The following is a 20624-nucleotide window of genomic DNA, read 5'->3' as shown; positions in this document are numbered from 1 at the left end:
CATGTGATGAAGCTAGATTTGCATTTGTGCTGTGGGTTTCGCTTTAAGAGCTGATATTATGTGCCAGAAGCTCTGTCCTGGGGGCGTCATGTGACGTTCGTAGGCGTTGACATAGTAAATGGGTGTGCCTGCGCATATCAATGAGCTTTACTGCCATTTGAATTGCCTCAGGGCACATTTTAAGTTGCCCATTGAAAAGCATTGAGACATGCATTCCAATGAGAGGAAAAAAAATTTTCAAACGCAAATTGCGCAAAAACTACAAATCCGATCGACACGAAAAATACTTAGCACACCTCTCGTGGACGCTGGCTTCGAAACGACACCTCAACGAAGTCTGTGCGTGTAGCGGTTTGGGCCGCATTAATTGCGGAAATCAACTGAAAAAAAAGAAAAAGTTAGCAGCGTTCGGATTACAACATTAATACTAGATGTGTATTTCCTGAAGAAAGTACAGATAGTGGTTTGAAATGGTGCCCGGGCTGCCCCTTTAAGAGAGACTTGCATGCTGCCCCTGCAAGACTTTCAACTCAGGATCCGTTTTAATTGTGAGTGCCTCTCAGGGGCCACTTTGGCCTCAGGGTCTGATTTGGTGGGTGGGGCTCCTCAGGATCTGATTCCTTGGCCTGGGCTCCTCAGGGCTTCAATTGTTGGCTGGGATCCCTCAGGCTCCTATTTTGTGGGTGTGGCCCCTCAGGGTCCGATTGTGTGGGTGGGGCCCCTCAGGGTCCGATTGTGTGGGTGGGGCCCCTCAGGGTCCGATTGTGTGGGTGGGGCCCCTCAGGGTCCGATTTTGTGGTTGGGGCCCCTCAGGGTCCGATTTTGTGGTTGGGGCCCCTCAGGGTCCGTTTTTGTGGTTGGGGCCCCTCAGGGTCCGTTTTTGTGGTTGGGGCCCCTCAGGGTCCGTTTTTGTGGGTTGGGCCCCTTAGGGTCCGATTTTGTGGGTGGGGCCCATCAGGGTCCGAATTTGTGTCCGGGGCCCATAAGGGTCCGATTTTGTGGTTGGGTCCTTTGAGAATCCGATTTGGTGGGCAGGGCCCCATCAGGGTCCGATTTGGTGGGCGGGGCCCCATCAGGGTCCGATTTGGTGGGCGGGGCCCCATCAGGGTCCGATTTGGTGGGCGGGGCCCCACCAGGGTCTGATTTGGTGGGCGGGGCCCCACCAGGGTCCGATTTGGTGGGCGGGGCCCCACCAGGGTCCGATTTGGTGGGCGTGGCCCCACCAGGGTCCGATTTGGTGGGCGGGGCCCCACCAGGGTCCGATTTGGTGGGTGGGGCCCTTCAGGGTCCAATTTGGTGGGCGGGGCCCCTCAGGATACGATTTGATGGGCGGGGCCCCTCAGGGTCCGATTAGGTGGGCGGGGCCCCTCTGGGTTCAATTTGGTGGGCGGGGCCCTTCGGGGTTCGATTTGGTGGCCGGGGCCCCACAGAGTTCGATTTGGTGGGCGGGGCCACTCTAGGTCCGATTTGGAGTCTGGGGTCACTCAGCTTTCGATTTGGCGCGCTGGCCCTTTAAGACTCATTTTGGTGCGCCGGCCCTTTATGAATCACTTTGGCGCGTCGGACCATTAAGAGCCAGTTTGGCGCACTGGGCTGCTATATCCACTTTGGCGCACATTCTCTCTCAGGAGCATGCGTCATGTGATGAAGCTAGATTTGCATTTGTGCTTTGGCTTTCGCTTTAAGAGCTATTATCTGCAAGAAACTCTGTCCTGCTGGGGTCATGTAAAGTTCGTAGGCGTTGGTATAGTAACTGGGTCTGCCAGCGCATATCAATGAGCTTAACTGCCATTTGAACCGCCTCACGACTGCCCAGTGTATTCCTATGGCAAAATTTTCCCATTGAAATGCATTGAGACAATGCATTCCAATGACTTGAACATTATTTTTCAAATGCAAATTGCACAAAAACTACAAATCCGATCGACACGAAAAATACTTAGCACACCACTCGTGGACGCTGGCTTCAAAACGATGCCTCAACGGAGTCAGTGCGTGTAGCGGTTCGGGCCACATTAATTGCGGAAATCAACTGAATAGTAATAATAATACTAGATGTGTATTTCCTGAAGGAAGTACAGATAGTGGTTTGAAATGGTGCCCGGGCTGCCCCTTTAAGAGAGACTTGCCTGCTGCCCCTGCAAGACTTTCAACTCAGGATCAGTTTTAACTGTGGGTGCCTCTCAGGGGACACTTTGGCCTCAGGGTCTGATTTGATGGGTGGGGACCCTCAGGAACCGATTGGGTGGCCTGGGCTCCTCAGGGCTTGAATTGCTGGCCGGGATCCCTCAGGGTCTCATTTTGTGGGTGTGGCCCCTCAAGTCCGATTTTGTGAGTGGGGCCCCTCAGGGTCCGATTTTGTGGCCGGGGCCCATCAGGGTCCAATTTTGTGGATGGGGCCCCTCAGGGTCCCATTTTGTGGGTGGGGCACCTCAGGGTCCAATTTTGTGGCCGGGCCCCATAGGGTTCGATTTTGTGGCCGGGGCCCCTCAGGGTCCGATTTTGTGGCCGGGGTCCCTCAGGGTCTGATTTTGTGAGTGGGGCCCCTCAGGGTCCGATTTTGTGGCCGGGGCCCATCAGGGTCCAATTTTGTGGCCGGGGCCCATCAGGGTCCAATTTTGTGGCCGGGGCCCATCAGGGTCCAATTTTGTGGCCGGGGCCCATCAGGGTCCAATTTTGTGGCCGGGGCCCATCAGGGTCCAATTTTGTGGATGGGGCCCCTCAGGGTCCCATTTTGTGGGTGGGGCACCTCAGGGTCCAATTTTGTGGCCGGGCCCCATAGGGTTCGATTTTGTGGCCGGGGCCCCTCAGGGTCCGATTTTGTGGCCGGGGCCCCTCAGGGTCCGATTTTGTGGCTGGGGTCCCTCAGGGTCTGATTTTGTGAGTGGGGCCCCTCAGGGTCCGATTTTGTGGCCGGGGCCCATCAGGGTCCAATTTTGTGGATGGGGCCCCTCAGGGTCCAATTTTTTGGCCGGGGCCCCTCAGGGTCCGATTTTGTGGCCGGGGCCCCTCAGGGTCCGATTTTGTGGCCGGAACCCCTCAGGGTCAGATTTTGTGGGTGGTGCCCCTCAGGGTCCGATTTTTTGGCCGGGGCCACTCAGGGTCCGATTTTTTGGCCGGGGCCACTCAGGGTCCGATTTTGTGGGTGGGGCCCCTCAGGGTCCAAATTTGTGGTCGGGGCCCCTCAGGGTCCGATTTTGTGGCTGGGTCCCCTCGGTCTGATTTTGTGGCTGGGGCCCTCTGGGTCTGATTTGGTGGGCGGGGCCACTCTTCGTCCAATTTGGTGGGGGGCGCCTCAGGGTCCGATTTGGTGAGCGGGGCCCCTCAAAGTTCAATTTGGTGCTTGGGGCCCTTCAGAATCTGATTTGGTGGGCGGGGCCCCTCAGGGTCCGATTTGGTGAGCGGGGCCCCTCAGGGTCCGATTTGGTGGGCGGGGCCCCTCAGGGTCCCATTTGGTGGGCGGGACCCCTCAGGGTCCCATTTTGTGGGCGGGGCCCCTCAGGGTCCCATTTTGTGGGCGGGGCCCCTCAGGGTCCGATTTGGTGAGCGGGGCCCCTCAGGGTCCGATTTGGTGAGCGGGGCCCCTCAGGGTCCGATTTGGTGAGCGGGGCCCCTCAGGGTCCGATTTGGTGAGCGGGGCCCCTCAGGATCTGATTTGGTGGGCGGGGCCCCTCAGGGTCCGATTTGGTGGGCGGGGCCCCTCAGGGTCCGATTTGGTGGGCGGGGCCCCTCAGGGTTCAATTTCGTGAGCAGGGCCCCTCAGAGTTCAATTTGGTGAGCTGGGCCCCTCAGGGTCCGATTTGGTGAGCGGGGCCCCTCAGGGTCTGATTTGGTGGGCGGGGCCCATCAGGATCTGATTTGGTGGGCAGGTCCCCTCAGGATCTGATTTGGTGGGCGGGGCCCCTCAGGGTCCGATTTGGTGGGCGGGGCCCCTCAGGGTCCGATTTCGTGAGCAGGGCCCCTCAGAGTTCAATTTGGTGAGCTGGGCCCCTCAGGGTCCGATTTAGTGAGCGGGGCCCCTCAGGGTCTGATTTTGTGGGCGGGATCTCTCAGAGTCCGATTTGGTGGGCGGGGTCAGGGTCCGATTTGGTGGGCGGGGCCCCTCAGGGTCCGATTTGCTGGGCGTGGCCCCTCAGGGTCCGATTTGCTGGGCGTGGCCCCTCAGGGTCCGATTTGGTGGGTGGGGCCCCTCAGGGTCCGATTTGGTGGGCGAGGGTGGGCACTTTGGCGCCCATTCTCTCTCATTAGCATGCGTCATGTGATGAAGCTAGATTTGCATTAGTGCTGTGGGTTTCGCTTTAAGAGCTGATATTATGTGGCAGAAGCTCTGTCCTGGGGGCGTCATGTGACGTTCGTAGGCGTTGGCATAGTAACTGGGTGTGCCTGTGCATATCAATGAGCTTTACTGCCATTTCAATCGCCTCAGGGCACGTTTTAAGTTTCCCATTCAAATGCATTAAGACAGTGCATTCCAATGACGGGAAAAAAAAATTTCAAACGCAAATTGCGCAAAAACTAAAAATCCGATCGACACGAAAAAATACTTAGCACACCTCTCATGGACGCTGGCTTCGAAACGACACCTCAACGGAGTCTGTGCGTGTAGCGGTTCGGGCCGTATTAATTGCAGAAATCAACTGAATAGTAATAATAATACTAGATGTGTATTTCCTGAAGGAAGTACAGATAGTGGTTTGAAATGGTGCCCGGGCTGCCCCTTTAAGAGAGACTTGCCTGCTGCCCCTGCAAGACTTTCAACTCAGGATACAATTTAACTGTGGGTGCCTCTCAGGGGCCACTTTGGCCTCATGGTCTGATTTTGTGGGTGGGGCCCCTCAGGGCCTGATTTTGTGGGTGGGGCCCCTCAGGGTCCGAATTTTTTGGGTGGGGCCTCTCAGGGTCCGATTTGGTGGCCGGGGCCACTCAGGGTCCGATTTGGTGGCCGGGGCCCCTCAGGGTCCGATTTGGTGGCCGGGGCCCCTCAGGGTCCGATTTGGTGGGTGGGGCCCCTCAAGGTCCGATTTTGTGGCTGGGGCCCCTCAGGGTCCGATTTTGTGGCCGGGGCCAATCAGGATCCGATTTTTGTGGCCGGAACCCCTCAGGGTCCGATTTTGCAGGTGGGGCCCCTCAGGGTCCGATTTTGTGGCCGGGGCCCGTCAGGGTCCGATTTTGTGGGTGGGACCTCTCAGGGTCCGATTTGGTGGGCGGGGCCCCTCAGGGTCCAATTTGGTGGGCAGGTCCCCATCAGGGTCCGATTTTGTGGCCGCGGCCCATCAGGGTCCGATTTTGTGGCCGCGGCCCATCAGGGTCCGATTTTGTGGCCGCGGCCCATCAGGGTCCGATTTTGTGGCCGCGGCCCATCAGGGTCCGATTTTGTGGCCGCGGCCCATCAGGGTCCGATTTTGTGGCAGGGGCCCCTCTGGGTCTGATTTTGTGGGCGGAGCCCCTCTGGGTCCGATTTGGTGGGCGGGACCACTCTGGGTCCGATTTGGTGGGCGGGGCCCCACAGGGTCCGATTTGGTGGGCGGGGCCCCACAGGGTCCGATTTGGTGGGCGGGGCCACTCTGGGTAAGATTTGGAGGCTGGGGTCGCTCAGCCTCCAATTTGGAGGCCGAGGTCAAAAAGCCTCTGATTTGGAGGCCGGGGTCGATGAGACTCCGATTTGGAGGCCGGGGTCGATGAGACTCCGATTTGGAGGCCGGGGTCGATGAGACTCCGATTTGGAGGCCGGGGTCGATGAGACTCCGATTTGGAGGCCGGGGTCGATGAGACTCCGATTTGGAGGCCGGGGTCGATGAGACTCCGATTTGGAGGCCGGGGTCGATGAGACTCCGATTTGGAGGCCGGGGTCGATGAGACTCCGATTTGGAGGCCGGGGTCGATGAGACTCCGATTTGGAGGCCGGGGTCGATGAGACTCCGATTTGGAGGCCGGGGTGGCTCAGCCTCCGATTTGGAGGCCGGGGTGGCTCAGCCTCCGATTTGGAGGCCGGGGTGGCTCAGCCTCCGATTTGGAGGCCGGGGTGGCTCAGTCTCCGATTTGGTGTGTCTGCCCTTTAAGACTCATTTGGGTGCGCTGGCCCTTTAACAATCACTTTGGCGCGTTGGCCCTTTAAGAGCTAGTTTGGCTGACTGGGCTTCTTTTAAATCCACTTTGGCGCACACATTCTCTCTCAGGGGCATGTGTCATGTGATGAAGCTAGATTTGCATTTGTGCTGTGGGTTTCGCTTTAAGAGCTGATATTATGTGGCAGAGGCTCTGTGCTGGGGTTCAGGTGAAGTTCGTAGGCGTTGGCATAGTAACTGGGTCTGCCTGCGCATATCAATGAGCTCAACTGTCATTTCAATTGCCTCAGGGCACGTTTTGCCATTTCCTATTGAAAAGCATTGGAGACAGTGCATTCCAATGACGGGAAAAAAAATTTTCAAACGCAAATTGCGCAAAAACTACAAATCCGATCGACACGAAAAATACTTAGCACACCTCTCATGGACGCTGGCTTCGAAACGACACCTCAACGGAGTCTGTGCGTGTAGCGGTTCGGGCCGCATTAATTGCGGAAATCAACTTAATAATAAGAAGAAGAATAAGTTAGCAGCGTTCGGATTACAATATAGTGGTTTTTTCAAACCACTATAACTAGATGTGTATTTCCTGAAGGAAGTACAGATAGTGGTTTGAAATGGTGCCCAGGCTGCCCCTTTAAGAGAGACTTGCCTGATGCCCCTGCAAGACTTTCAACTCAGGATCCGTTTTAACTGTGGGTGCCTCTCAGGGGCCACTTTGGCCCCAGGGTCCGATTTTGTGGGTGGGGCCCCTCAAGGCCCGATTTTGTGGGTGGGGTCCCTCAGGGTCAGATTTTGTGGCCGGGGCCCCTCAGGGTCAGATTTTGTGGCCGGGGCCCCTCAGGGTCAGATTTTGTGGCCGGGGCCCCTCAGGGTCCGATTTGGTGGGTGGGGCCCCTCAGGGTCCGATTTGGTGGGTGGGGCCCCTCAGGGTCCGATTTTGTGGCCGGGGCCCCTCAGGGTCCGATTCTGTGGCCGGGGCCCCTCAGGGTCTGATTTGGTGGGTGGGGCCTCTTAGGATCCGATGTGGTGGGCGGGGCCCCTCAGGATCCGATGTGGTGGGCGGGGCCCCTCAGGGTCCGATTTTGTAGTTGGGGCCCCTCAGGGTCCGATTTTGTAGTTGGGGCCCCTCAGGGTCCGATTTTGTAGTTGGGGCCCCTCAGGGTCCGATTTGGTGGGTGGGGCCCCTCAGGGTCCGATTTGGTGGATGGGGCCCCTCAGGGTCCGATTTGGTGGATGGGGCCCCTCAGGGTCCGATTTGGTGGATGGGGCCCCTCAGGGTCCGATTTGGTGGATGGGGCCACTCTGGGTCTGATTTGATGGGCGGGGCCACTCTGGGTCCGATTTGGATGCCAGGGTTGCTCAGCCTCCTTTTTGTAGGCCAGGGTCTATCAGCCTCCGATTTGGAGCCTTGGGTCACTCAGCTTTCGATTTGGCGCGCCGGCCCTTTAAGACTCATTTTGGTGCGCCGGCTCTTTAAGAATCACTTTGGCGCGTCGGCCCTTTAAGAGCCAGGGTGGCTCACTGGGCTTCTAAATCCACTTTGGCGCACATTCTCTCTCAGGGGCATACGTCATGTGATGAAGCTAGATTTGCATTTGTGCTGTGGGTTTTGCTTTAAGAGCTGATATTATGTGGCAGAGGCTCTGTCTTGGAGAGGTCATGTGACTTTCGTAGGCGTTGGCATAGTAACTGGGTCTGCCTGCGCATATCAATGAGCTTAACTGTCATTTCAATCGCCTCAGGGCACGTTTTGTCTATAGCAAAATTTCCCCATTCAAATGCATTGGAGACAGTGCATTCCAATGACGGGAAAAAAAATTTTCAAACGCAAATTGCGCAAAAACTACAAATCCGATCGACACGAAAAATACTTAGCACACCTCTCATGGACGCTGGCTTCGAAACGACACCTCAACGGCGTCTGTGCGTGTAGCGGTTCGGGCCGCATTAATTGCGGAAATCAACTGGAAAATAATAATAAGAAGAAGTTAGCAGCGTTCGGATTACAATATAGTGGTTTTTTCAAACCACTATAATTAAATAACTCCAAAATGATCAGTTGACGATAATTCAATCGAAAAGAAAGATCTTTTTAAACAGCTTGACAAATTATTATCTCAAGAACTGCGGACATGGTGGGATCATAATTCCCTCAAGAAGTATCTAGAAAGGGAATTAATCCCACGTGGTTTGCGCATCAAAAAGATTCCAACTTTCATTTTTTCAGATGAATTCCTTCAAAAATAGAACAGTATTTTGTCCCAATGTTCTTTCAAGCTGATGGAACTTATAATCTTGCATGAGGAAACACGATTGGTGGAATTGAAGAATGATATGGAAAAAACCAATACAGGAGTTAAATAAATATATCTCTTGGTCAGATTTTGACAACTCCATGAAAAAAGTCCAGGAGAACATAAAAATTCTGGAAAAAACATTATGAAAACCAAAAAAATGAAATTATCCAGAGACACCATGGATTACAAAAATAATAAGGATTATACTTGGAGCAAAGATATTAAATCCAGCACTCCGAAAAGATCCATTTTTAAATCCAATGCCTCTGACTATAGCCGCAATAAGTCGGTATGGTTTTCTTCTTCTGATTATAACACGTCTGATCCAGACATTGATAATTCCACCCGCAAAGCGCAACATCAGCCAACAGACTCCCGCAATCCGTCTGGTGCCATGACAAAAAACGGAGATGCAGGAGAGGTGGCAGGAGGAAGAGAAAAACGCACATGGAAGCGTTATCCAACGCGCAACAAGAGAACCATGTTCTAAGTCCTGTTTCCAACGTTGTAGTCCTGACTCCGTTCATTTTGACCCCAGCACAAATTGATATCTTGCAGAAAGGATTGAACTTTGTTTCCAGTAAAAAATTTGACCTTTTCCAGACAAAGACGTGAACAAGTTTACCAGACTCCTTACAGTGAAAAGACATTTTTTCCAGAATGATTCCAGTGACAACATGATTGACAACTCTGATCCTGTTAATTTTCATGATGAATTATTTGCTTCGCTTTCCTTCAGAGAGCAATTTGCATTAACCACTCTTTCTTCCTTACACGATCCTCACGATAATCCAGATATCATACATGACAGAGATGTTCATGTTGTGCCACACAATTCTTCATACTATCCATTGCAATCGAGAGTACCCAGCTTGGACCTTTTTCAATCCTTGGTGGAGCGAGATTTACGAGAATTAGACAAGAGCATTAAATCCACTGATTTTTTTCATAATTTGAGCATCACTCAATCTCAAGCCATCAAGTATTTGCAGAATAACCCAAATTTATTAATCAAACAATCTGATAAAGGCGGCTGCACAGTCATTTTAGACACTGATTTATATATCAGTTCTGTTCTCAGTGTGTTAAATGACACCTGCACATATTCTACATTGAGCCGTGATCCTTCCTCCACTTTCAAGTGTGAATTAACTAACTTGGTACAGGATGGTCTAAAAATGAACATATTTTGTTCAAAAACAGCTAAATGGTTGTTACCTGACCATCCAGTAATTCCTATTTTCCATGGGTTACCCAAAATCCACAAAAATCAATTCCCTCCTCCACTCCGTCCTATCATTTCTAGTATTGGTTCACTAAACGAAAATGTAAGTGTTTGGGTAGATACATTTTTGCAACCTTTAACCCTTCGCATTCCAGGGTATTTGAAAAATTCTGCATCTGTGATTCATGCGTTTGATAATTTTATTTGGCAGAAAAATTTCAGCTTTTTCACTTGTGATGTAACCAACTTGTACTCCTCGATTCCTCATTTTCTTGCTCTACAGGCTTTATCGCACCATATGGATAATTATAGCAATTATTCGGGTGAACTAAAATCTTTCATTATCAGATCGTCCGCTTATCTACTGAGTCACAATTATTTTATGTTTAATAAATCATTTTTTCTTCAAATTTTGGGTGCCCCTATGGGGTTAAATTTCTCACCTTCTTTAGCCATATTATATATGGCTTGGTGGGAAGAGCAATTTCTTTTTTATGATCTCAACCCATTCTTCAATGACATTTTTTGGTTTGGTAGATATGTGGACGATCTGATGTTCGTTTGGAAGGGTAATTCCACAGACTTATCCCTTTTTCATTCTTCTCAATTCTAACAATCTAAATTTAATATTCACTATTAGTGGTACAGGGAATCAAGTTTCCTTTTTGGATTTATTGCTCACAGGTGATTCTATCAATGGCAAAGTTCACACTACCATTTATAGAAAGGAAACTGCAGGTAATTCACTTTTACTTTCTTCTTCATGTCATCCCCAACATACCATCCAGTCCATCCCTTATGGGGAATTCAATAGGGCTAAACGTTTATGTTCAGACAATGCCTTGTTTTTACAAGAAAGTAAAGTCATAAAAAAACGTCTTTTTGATCGAGGTTACAATAATCAAATTGTCAGCAATGCATTCCACAAAGTGATGAACAAACCAAGATTTACCAGTATAAAGGAAAAATCCTCAGCTTGTGCTGATCATATGGTAACTTTTTCAACACCATTCAGCCCCCAATTTAATCAAATTAAAGAAATTGTGAAAAAATATCTGCCCGTCACAAACCAAGACACTAAATTAAGACAAATCATACAATCTGGCTGCCGTTATGTTGCCCGAAGGGGAACCAGTTTGGCAAATTATCTTTCTCCCAGTCTTTTAAAATCACCAGAAAAAACTCGTACTTGGATTACTTCCAATGGATTTTACAAATGCGCTGGTTCCAGGTGCAATGTTTGCACATATGCAATAGACAAATCCAAATTTATTTTTTCATACCAAGGTTTTTCTCAACAAATTACATCTTTTATCAGTTGTGACAGTCAGTTTGTCGTTTATTGCATTTGTTGCACAGAGTGTAAGATTCAGTATATCGGCTGTACTATACGCAAACTAAAAAAAAAGAATAGCCGAACATATAAGAAATATAGAACAAAAAAATGCTTCCTATTCAGGAGCGGTAAAACACTTCGTTCATGCGCATCATAGCAATATGGATTCATTTGCCTTCTATGGTCTAGAAAAGGTTAAAACTCCTGCACGAGGTGGTGATAGACACAAGCTATTAAATGTACGTGAAGCTTTTTGGATATTAAAATTAGACACTAAATCTCCAAATGGTATGAATTTCAGGAACGATTTGTTCTATATTTATTAATGAAATTTATGTACTTATTAGTTTTTTCTGTCAAAAATAATTTTACAGTGATCCGTATTTAGTTTATTTTGCGCATTTATTTTGTTATAGTAGGAAAGCATAGAATTTCTCATAGCTCCTATTTTATTCATATGTTTATCAAGCATTCTGCAATAGTTCCACCATTGATTGCTATGTGTCTAATTTATTTTTCATTTTTTATCTGCTAAAAATTCCATTTGATTGTCACCAAGTTTATATACTGTTTGTAGGCACTCATTCACACCTCCTGCATGGAACCTTTTATTCCTGCGTATCTATAAATTATTTTTCAAGTCCAAAAATCTTTTTTTTTTTTTTTTTTTTGTGACTAATTTTATATATTGTTCGCAAGCACTCATTCACACTCTTTGCATGAAATATTTTATTACACGCGCAAAAAACTCCATCTGATTGTTATTAATTCCATATATTGTTTGTAGGTACTTATTCACACCTTTTGCATGGAACCACTCATTCCTACGTATCTATAAATTATTTTTGAGGTGTAAAAAATTCCTTTTGATTCTGACTAATTCTATATATTGTCCGTAGGCACTCATTCACACCTTTCGCACGGAATCATTTATTTCTGCGCAGAAAATCCATTTTCCATTGGAAGATCATTTTGGAGTTATTTAATTACTTTTAGATATATCCATTTATATTATTGTAATTTTTTTTTTTTTTTCCTTGGGAACTCCAATCCTGGAGTGATCTGTATCATTGCAAGGAACCGCTCACTCTTCCTTTCATGTGTTGCCACTTTTTGTAATTAATTGCAAGCTTTGTGATTGGTTTGTAACCTGTATATATTTTTCTATGCATATTGTTTTTATTTACCTATGGCCTTTGTGCACCAGAAACGCGTCAGGTGTTTTTTGCATTTTAATATGGCATATTAGCCTAATAAAGTTTTTTTCATTTATGCCGGTGTGCCGAACGAACTTTCTTCTTCTTGTGGATATCTGCTGTGCTCACCAGCGAATTCGTGCACCCACCTGTGGATTAATGAACTCAGCCCAAGGTGGTTTGCATTTGGATGCGATGCAAGCTCCCAGTCCTCCCTCTCCTGCATTCACGTAGCTCACTTACCCCGTATGCACAGTTGCAGGTACCGGTTCGGGAGGCGGATTCAGATCGCTCACGGGTTGATCCAAGGAAGGTGACTTGCTCCTCGCAGTCGATTTGCTGCGCTGCGTGGAGTGGCTGCTGGATCGGCCCTCGCGTCTGTCCTTGTCTTTTTGTCGGCGATGGTGGTGTTGCCTGTGCTGCTGCTTGGGCTGCTGCATTGGCTGCTCCTCGTGCTGGTCGCTGTCCTCCATGCTCACAGGACGCTTCCAGCATGGAGCAGCTCCAGGCATCTCTCTTTGAATTTCCCAGCCGTGATGTCACCTCCTCCTCCCAGCCTGCACCACTGTGCCCCAGGGAGCACGCAGTGTGCATGCGCCGACCGCGGGGACCCGGAAGTTGCTGGTTCATTTTCAGGGCAGCGCCATCTTGGTATACCTTAGTACCACGGCTGCCCGCGCATACCGGTATCCCCCATCCCCATTCTCCTATCCGGAGCGGCGGCTCGGTCCTCTCCCGCCCGCTCACCCTGTACAGCCCCTCGGCTACAGCGGTGGCGGCTTCCGGTACCGACCCCGCCGCGACAGGGGCCTCCCCGCTGTCAGCCTGCGAACGGGACAGCCCTGGACTTCCTCTTCTTATCCAGTAAGCTGCCACTGCTTGGCTCCACGGGTTACCCATCAAGGACAGGAACCCAACTGGGGGGTGGAGGAGAGGTGCCGCCTTTTTATCTGTAGGTTCCTGTCCTTGATGGGCGGACCCCTCTCTCCGTGGTGCTGTCATGGGTGAGAGAGAAATAAATATATGTGCCTCACTAATACAACTACACTGTGTGCACAATTATTAGGCAATTTGTATTTTTGATTATTAATTTTATTATTGATCAGCTACACTGCTGTCGATCAGTCAAAAGGTTAATAAACCTGAGTATTTAAGCAAGTAAAAAGAGAGGCATTGACTTTCTTAGAAGAATATCTGTGTGCAGAATTGTTGGCCAACTATTAGTGTGCAGAACTATTATGTAACTAGCTGAAGAGCCCGGTGCTGCCTGGGCATAGTAACTAACTACGGTTAGTTATAACAAATTATAACGATTGTATCTATATATAAAGCTGAGAGTAGAGCCCCGCCCACTCCACATAGCCACATTCACTATAACATCCCACATCATCCCGTCAGCCAGAGCTACAGGACTATTACCCCTAATATCCCACATCATCCTGTCAGCCAGAGCTACCGGACTACTACCCCTAATATCACACATCATCCCGTCAGAGACAGTAAAAGTAGAATAGTGAAATTGCACAGTAACATGGTTTGCTAAGATCCAAGGTTTTCTACTGATCAGGCTGATATTCTCACTTATCTGCCACGATAAATATCACAGTCATTCTTTTCACCAATGAACAGGCACAAACCTTATACATTAGTACAGTAGAAAAACCTTCACACACACATTTTCATGCACCGTCAACTTGTAATTTGTCCGGCTGAGTTGTTCATGGATGTACAACATCTGTATGCAGTATAGTATCATATTTAATAGGTTGTTATGGGAAAAGCATTACATGTTATATGGGTATATTCAGGTGAATTATGGGGAAAGAAGCACTTTAAAAAAAAAACTCACAGCATCAGAGCACAGCAACACATCAATAATGCATAAAAGTGTCCGTGAGAAAATATTAAATCCACAAGACATTTAATATGTGCACTTTCCTACATTCATGTGTGTCACTTAATGATACCACACGGGAAGGGGGGATTCATTTCTGTCATGTGCTCTTTGCTCCTTTCTGGTGGACAGACGATGGCTGGAGCTTATGTTCCTGGGGATGCGAGATTTCTCCCACCATGTCAGTGTCTGCTGAGGTGTTGTCAAGTGGGAAAACTTGCGCATAGCAACCAATCACAGCTCAGCTACTTTTAAACAGCTCTGGTGAAATGAGAGATGCTTAGTGATTGGTTGCAAGGAAAACTGTTGGTCATAGCAACCAATCACAGATTAGCTTCTTTTGAACAGCTCTGGTAAAATGAAAGATGCTTCATGATTGGTTGGTGATACACATTGATTTTTAGATAGAGAGATTAACTGAAAAATAAAAATTTTCCCATCTCAATTGTTTATTTTCATCTATTACAGTCAAAATAATACCCAAACAACTAAAAAATATATATCAGTGATGTAGCCATCCTTATTTTCAATAACAGTCATAAGCCTTCTATCCATGGAATAGGTCAGTTTCTTAGGCTAGTTTCACACTAGCGTTTATGAGCGCAGCGACAGCCTGCACACGGCCGCCGCTAAGCCCCGCCCCCTGCCGCGCCCCCGCCGGTAGCTCCGCCCACCGGCGCATGACGCTGCATGCGCCCCCTATCTTTATCACTGGGGGCGCAGGCCGTGCGCAGTATGCGTTTGGCGGCGCATGCGCCTTTTTGACGGTGCGCCGACGCAACCAAACTGCAGCAGGTTGCGTTTGGCGCAGGTCGGCGCACCGTCAAAAGGACGCATGCGCCACCAAACGCATACTGCGCACGGCCTGCGCCCCCTGTGATAAAGATAGGGGACGCAGGGCGCATGCAGCGTCATGCGCCGGTGGGCGGAGCTACCAGCGGGGTGCGGCAGGGGGCGGGGCTTAGCGGCAGCCGTGCGCAGGCCGTCGCTGCGCTCATAAACGCTAGTGTGAAACTAGCCTTAATCTGTTGATGATCAACTTTATGTGAAGTGTCAACCACAGACTCCAAGACACTGTTCAGAGAGGTGTAGTTTTCCTTCACGGTGAATCTCCCATTTAAGAAGAAGGGCCCACAGATCAGGTGAGGAGGGGGCCATATCATTATTCTTTAATCTTTAAAGCCAAGTGGTGGAGTACTGATGCATGTGATGGAGCAATGTCCTGCACAAAATTTTTTTTTTTTTTTTTTTTTTTAAATGTAGACTTTTCCCTGTACAGCTGCTTGGGGAAAGGGTCTTCTAAAACTGGCGGTAGGTTTGGGAGTTGATTTTGAATCCATCGTCAACCTGAAAATGTTCATTAGCTCATCCAGCACATAGCCGTACCCCCACCTCGCTGGCATCTGAGCCCAAGTGGAGGTCTATGCCCATTACTGATCCAGCCATGGGTCCGTCCATCTGTTGCGTCGAGTCACTCAACTCATCAGCCCATAAAACGTTTGAAAAACCTGTCTACAGATATTTCTTGGCCAGGGCTTGACGTTTTACCTTCTGTTTCTTGTTCAGTGGTTGGTCAGGTTTCAGCCATCCTTACCCCAGCCAGGTCTCTGAGCACTGAACACCTTGCAATTCTGGGCACTCCAGAGAGGTTGCAGATCTGTTAATATGTCAGCACTGGAGGATAATGGGTTCCTGGTTCCTTCATTTTTGATTCTTCTCAAATCTTTAGCAATTCATGTCCATTTTTTTTCTCAAGACTTTTTTTGCGAACCTGTTAACCATTTACAACAAACTTTTGACTATTCTGTGATCACATCCCAATATCTTAGCAACTTCAAGGGTACTGCATCCTTCTGTAAGAATTGTAACGATTACAGAGTCAGGTAAATCTCCTTTTGACATCCCATTTTGCCTGAGGAAACCAAGCTGCCTAATTCTGCACACCTTGATGAAGTGTGTAATATCCTCACCCCCCTCCCATTACACAAACACACATCGCCTGATCATCTTCATCCAATAAGCATTGAAGTTTATACAGCTTTACAGCTTGGTGGTGAAAAATCTGCATAAAAATGATGATATGGTCAAAATACTCCCTTGTCTAGTTATTGTGCTCACAGTGTAGTTATAAAGAGACTGGGAAACTTGCTAATTGCTACAGTATAAAAAAAATTAAATTATACTTGCAATATCACCTTCCAGTTTTAGAAAACCCCAGTACCCATGCACAATTTAAAGCAAAAAAAAAAAAAAAGGGGGAAAAAAAAAAAAAGCAAAAAACAAACAGATCTTGCTTCACTCATCCTTCATGGGTCCAAGACGGAGTCTCCGTTGGTACTCTTGGTGTCCATTATTGTTTGCAGCACTGACGTTACATCCACAGCGTTGCTGCCAGTGAGCTCAGTTGCTCTACCTGTATAGAAGGCATGGTCCACTGATCTCACCGATATGCTGCAATAATGTCAATGTGAATGTCAGCGCTGGGGTCATTAAACACTGCGAGCGGCGGCGGCGACTCAGCTGGACCCACGGAGGGTGAGTAATGGTCAGTTTTTTTTTGTTTGTTTGTTTTTTTGTTTTTTTTTAAATAAACTGAGCCTGGGTACAAGGATTTTCTGAAACTGGAAAACTCCTTTAGCCAAGATATGGATCAGACGGGTGTACACCTGTCAAGACACTATCTGGTTTAGAAAACCCATTTTTAAATACCATATACAGGAAAGCCGAGACAGCTCATTAATATTAATTTGGCCTTGGAAGTGCCAACATAGAGAATTTAAAACATTTTACAGGTTTATTTCTAGTTTATAACTGATTAATGTTACAAATTGCACAATTACAAGACACTACATAATGTAAAAAAAACCACTCATGAAATGCAATATTTTTGCTTTCTTTATTACAATGTTATAAGTGAGAATCTGACTGATTGAGGGAGATATATGAAAACAGGTACAAAGAAAATCTGAAGTAATTGCACTTAGCAATCAGATACAATCTCTCATTCTCCAGAACCCTATGGAGGTAGGCTCTGATTGCTGGCTTGCTACAGACAACGGTATCAATTCTCCTTTGCAAAAGTTGTGTGTTATCTGTCCAGACACCAGCATAAGGCCCTGCTCCCTTCTCCAATGGCTCCCCTCCCTTTACTGTAGTGCATGCCAGGTTTCTTAAGTAACGTGGCAAGCTCCTTTGACATCACTAGAGATGAGCGAACATCCTCGGATAGGGTGTTATCCGAGCATGCTGCTTAGGTGCCAACAGTGTCTTCGGCGTACTCGAAAAATATGTTAGAGTCAAACAGGCAATCCCTGCATGTGTTGTGGCTGTCGAACAGCAGAGACACATGCAGCCACGGGAACGTGAACTTTTTTTAGCACATTGAAGACACTGTTAGCACCCAAGCATGCTCGGATAACTCCCTATCCGAGGACGTTCGCTCATCACCAATCACCCAAGGCCTTTTAAGGCCGACTCGCACAGTGTCCGTCCGACTACTCAGTAAGTTTTGCATTTACTTCCATGTGTACTCCTGAAGTTAGCCACACCATCCATTTATCGTAGCTGGTTAATCATATCTTCAGCAAACTCCAGCTTCTTTATCATCTATCATTTTTTTCCTGGCTCAGACCTGCAGTAACAATTTACCTGTCATAAGGAACTCTTATCTGATAAACTGGTGCTGTTCACATGAAAATTCTGCTGCAACAGTGTATGATCATCTCTACAAGCAAGTATCAAGTTGTCTGTATAATATTGCTGATCTGCTGTTAACAGTTTGACTGTTGTAAGTATAACAAGTTCTTGTCTGCTGTACTGGTGTTTTTCACACAACACTGCTGCAACAAGCATCTAGTTTGTCTGTTCATAAATTCTTTTTGCTGTTAACCATTTGCTTGCTAATTGCCTACATCTCTGACACTAACCATTTGTTTGCTGCAAATCCTAAAGTGACTATACTTCAATTCCTCTGTTTATCCACACCACTGGCTATATGATTTCTGGAGTTTCCAGCTCCACTTGTCTGTCTGCATACCCTGCAGACCTGATTCAAGTTGTCTAGGCAAGTCCTGCCTGCTTGGCCATCACTTTTGGACCTTGTTGCTTACCCTGACCTATGGCTTAGTGAATCCACCTCACCAATAAAGCCTATTGCATTTTGATACCAGGTTTCCAAAGCATAACAGGAAAAATGTAAGTATGAGCTTTAAGTCATTAAGCATCTCACCTTTCTTTTTTGATAGTCCACTGAATTTATATTTTTCATCTGGTAATATTAAAATATCATCCAGAACACATAGATTTGGAAGAAAATCTATAGTGTAGCCTCTATATGAAGTGATAAATGTCAGTGGATTTCCTTGTAGCACAAGAAAGCGAAGATTTTGTAAAGTAGAGATTGGGGAGACTACATTAAAGAGCTCAGTGAGGTCATTGAAACTGAGATCAAGAGAAACCAAGTTTGGCCTGGAGAGATAAAAATACAAAAGGAAATAACAGTTTTGGTTAAAATGTTTAACAAGTCTCAAAATATGTGTAATACGAATCATAGAATGTTAACAAGCATAATACAAAAGGTTAAGTAACGCCACTCTGAGATAAGTGTAATCATCTATAAACCAAAGTGTCCTACCAGAAATCCACTGTAAGGAATCTACTCTCTGAGGAGCACTGAATTCTGTTGTAGGCAAGTCCTAAATGCTGTAATAATGGAGGCGGATTTATACTTAGATCTTTTAAGCTTGAAATATGGTTAGAACATAGCTCCAATATCTGAAACAAATAATATATATAGCTGTTATTTCTTATGGTCATTAAACCGATTACCCACAGATGAAAGCCATTAGTATATTCACCTTTAGATTTCTTGGAAGATTACCAGAGTGCACAGTCTTTAATTTATTGGCACTCAACACAAGTTCTTCAAGGTTCTGAAATTTAATCAGCTGTGCATCTACTTCAGTTACCTGTGAAGAGGCAAGGCAATAAATGCTCAAGAATTTGAGCAGCACAGGTCATTTCACCAAGATGTGCAAGTGATCAATATAAGGCCGGGTTCAGAAGACCACATGGAAACAGGACACAAGAGTCTGCAAAATGCACAAATCCGCATGCAGCTCCAAATGCATGTCAGACGGGTGCCAAATCTGCCTTTATGAGGCTCCTTTCACACTGTACTTTTGCCTGCGTTCCTTGGTCCCATCAAGACGTGCGTCCAGACTCACTCAAAAGGGGATTCAGAGGTATGAGCCTAGGGGGTCATAGACTATGATGGCGCTCACAGAGTCAATGTGCGGTCTGACGTGCATCATTTTATTTTCAGTTGGATATGCCTACTGAGTGTCCACTTCCAGCCTTGCACCTCTTCATGAAATAGGAGCGTCTCACTCCATTACATTCCCTCATCAAGATTGGTTGGGAAAGTCACTGGACTTGATGAATCCGAGCCATAGACTCTGATTCAATAATAGCCAGGTAAAATACATTTTTTAGATGACCAGGCACAGTATGGAATAGTACTTAAGAGTGTTCAGCAATTTTAACCCTTTCATGACCTTGCAATTTTCTGGAGGTTTTTTTGCGCTTTTGTTTTTTCCTCCTGCTATTCCATATTTTTTTTCATTTTTCTGCCCCCATAGCCATATGAGGGCGTGTTTTTTGCAAGACAAATTGTAATTTTGAATGACACCATTCATTTTATCATGTGATGTACTGGAAAAGGTGAAAAAAAAATTCCAAGTACCGTATATACTCGAGTATAAAGCCGACCCGAGTACAAGCCGAGGCCCCTAATTTTGCCACAAAAAAAACTGGGAAAACTTACTGACTTGAGTATAAACAGAGGGTGGGAAATGCAGCAGCTACGGGTAAATTTAAAAAATAAAAATAGATAGCAATAAAAGTAAAATTAATTGAGACATCAGTAGGTTAAATGTTTTTGAATATCCATATTGAATCAGAAGCCCTATATAATGCTCCATACAGTTCATGAAGGGCCCCACAAGATGCTCTATACAAAATATGCCCCATATAATGCTGCACAAAGGTCAATTGTGGCCCCATTACGTGCTCCATAATACAATATGCCCCATATAATGCTGCACAAAGGATAATGTTGGCCCCATAAGATGCTCCACAGAAAAATATGCCCCATATAATGCTGCACAAAGGTCAATTGTGGCTCCATAACGTGCTCCATAATACAATATGCCCCATATAATGCTGCACAAAGGATAATGTTGGCCCCATAAGATGCTCCACAGAAAAATACACCCCATGTAATGATGCACAAAGGATAATGTTGGCCCCATAAGATGCTCCATAGAAATATATGCCCCATATAATGATGCACAATGTTTAATAGTGGCTCCATAATGTGTTCCATAATACAATATGCCCCATATAATGATGCAAAGGTTAATGACGGACCCATAAGATGATCCATAGAAAAATACGCCCCATATAATGATGCACAAAAGGTTAATAATGGCTCCATAATGTGCTCCATAATACAATGTGCCCCATATAATGATGCTGCGATTAGAAAAAAAAAAAATCATACTCACCTCTCGTCGCTTGGGGCCAGGTACCAGTGTCCTGAGCAGGCG

The 20624-nt window shown here is 47.0% G+C and overlaps 1 protein-coding gene across 1 annotated transcript in view; it reads right to left on the bottom strand.

The window, feature by feature from the left end:
- The window catches only part of LRRC43 (leucine rich repeat containing 43), a 72435-nt gene that overhangs the window by 34617 nt on the left and 17194 nt on the right, over positions 1-20624 (bottom strand). Inside the window, exons 3-5 of the mRNA XM_073586004.1 lie at positions 18873-18983; positions 18650-18789; positions 18245-18483 (exon numbers count right to left, since the gene is read on the bottom strand). Coding sequence (XP_073442105.1) covers positions 18245-18483; positions 18650-18789; positions 18873-18983 — 490 coding nt within the window. The remainder of the gene's footprint in view (positions 1-18244; positions 18484-18649; positions 18790-18872; positions 18984-20624) is intronic.

This window comes from Dendrobates tinctorius, unplaced genomic scaffold, assembly GCF_039654945.1.
Source record: "Dendrobates tinctorius isolate UK_male_01 unplaced genomic scaffold, ASM3965494v1 ptg000090l, whole genome shotgun sequence".
Taxonomy (NCBI): domain Eukaryota; kingdom Metazoa; phylum Chordata; class Amphibia; order Anura; family Dendrobatidae; genus Dendrobates; species Dendrobates tinctorius.
Note: the sequence above shows the minus strand (reverse complement) of the source record. Positions and strands in the feature narration are given on the sequence as shown.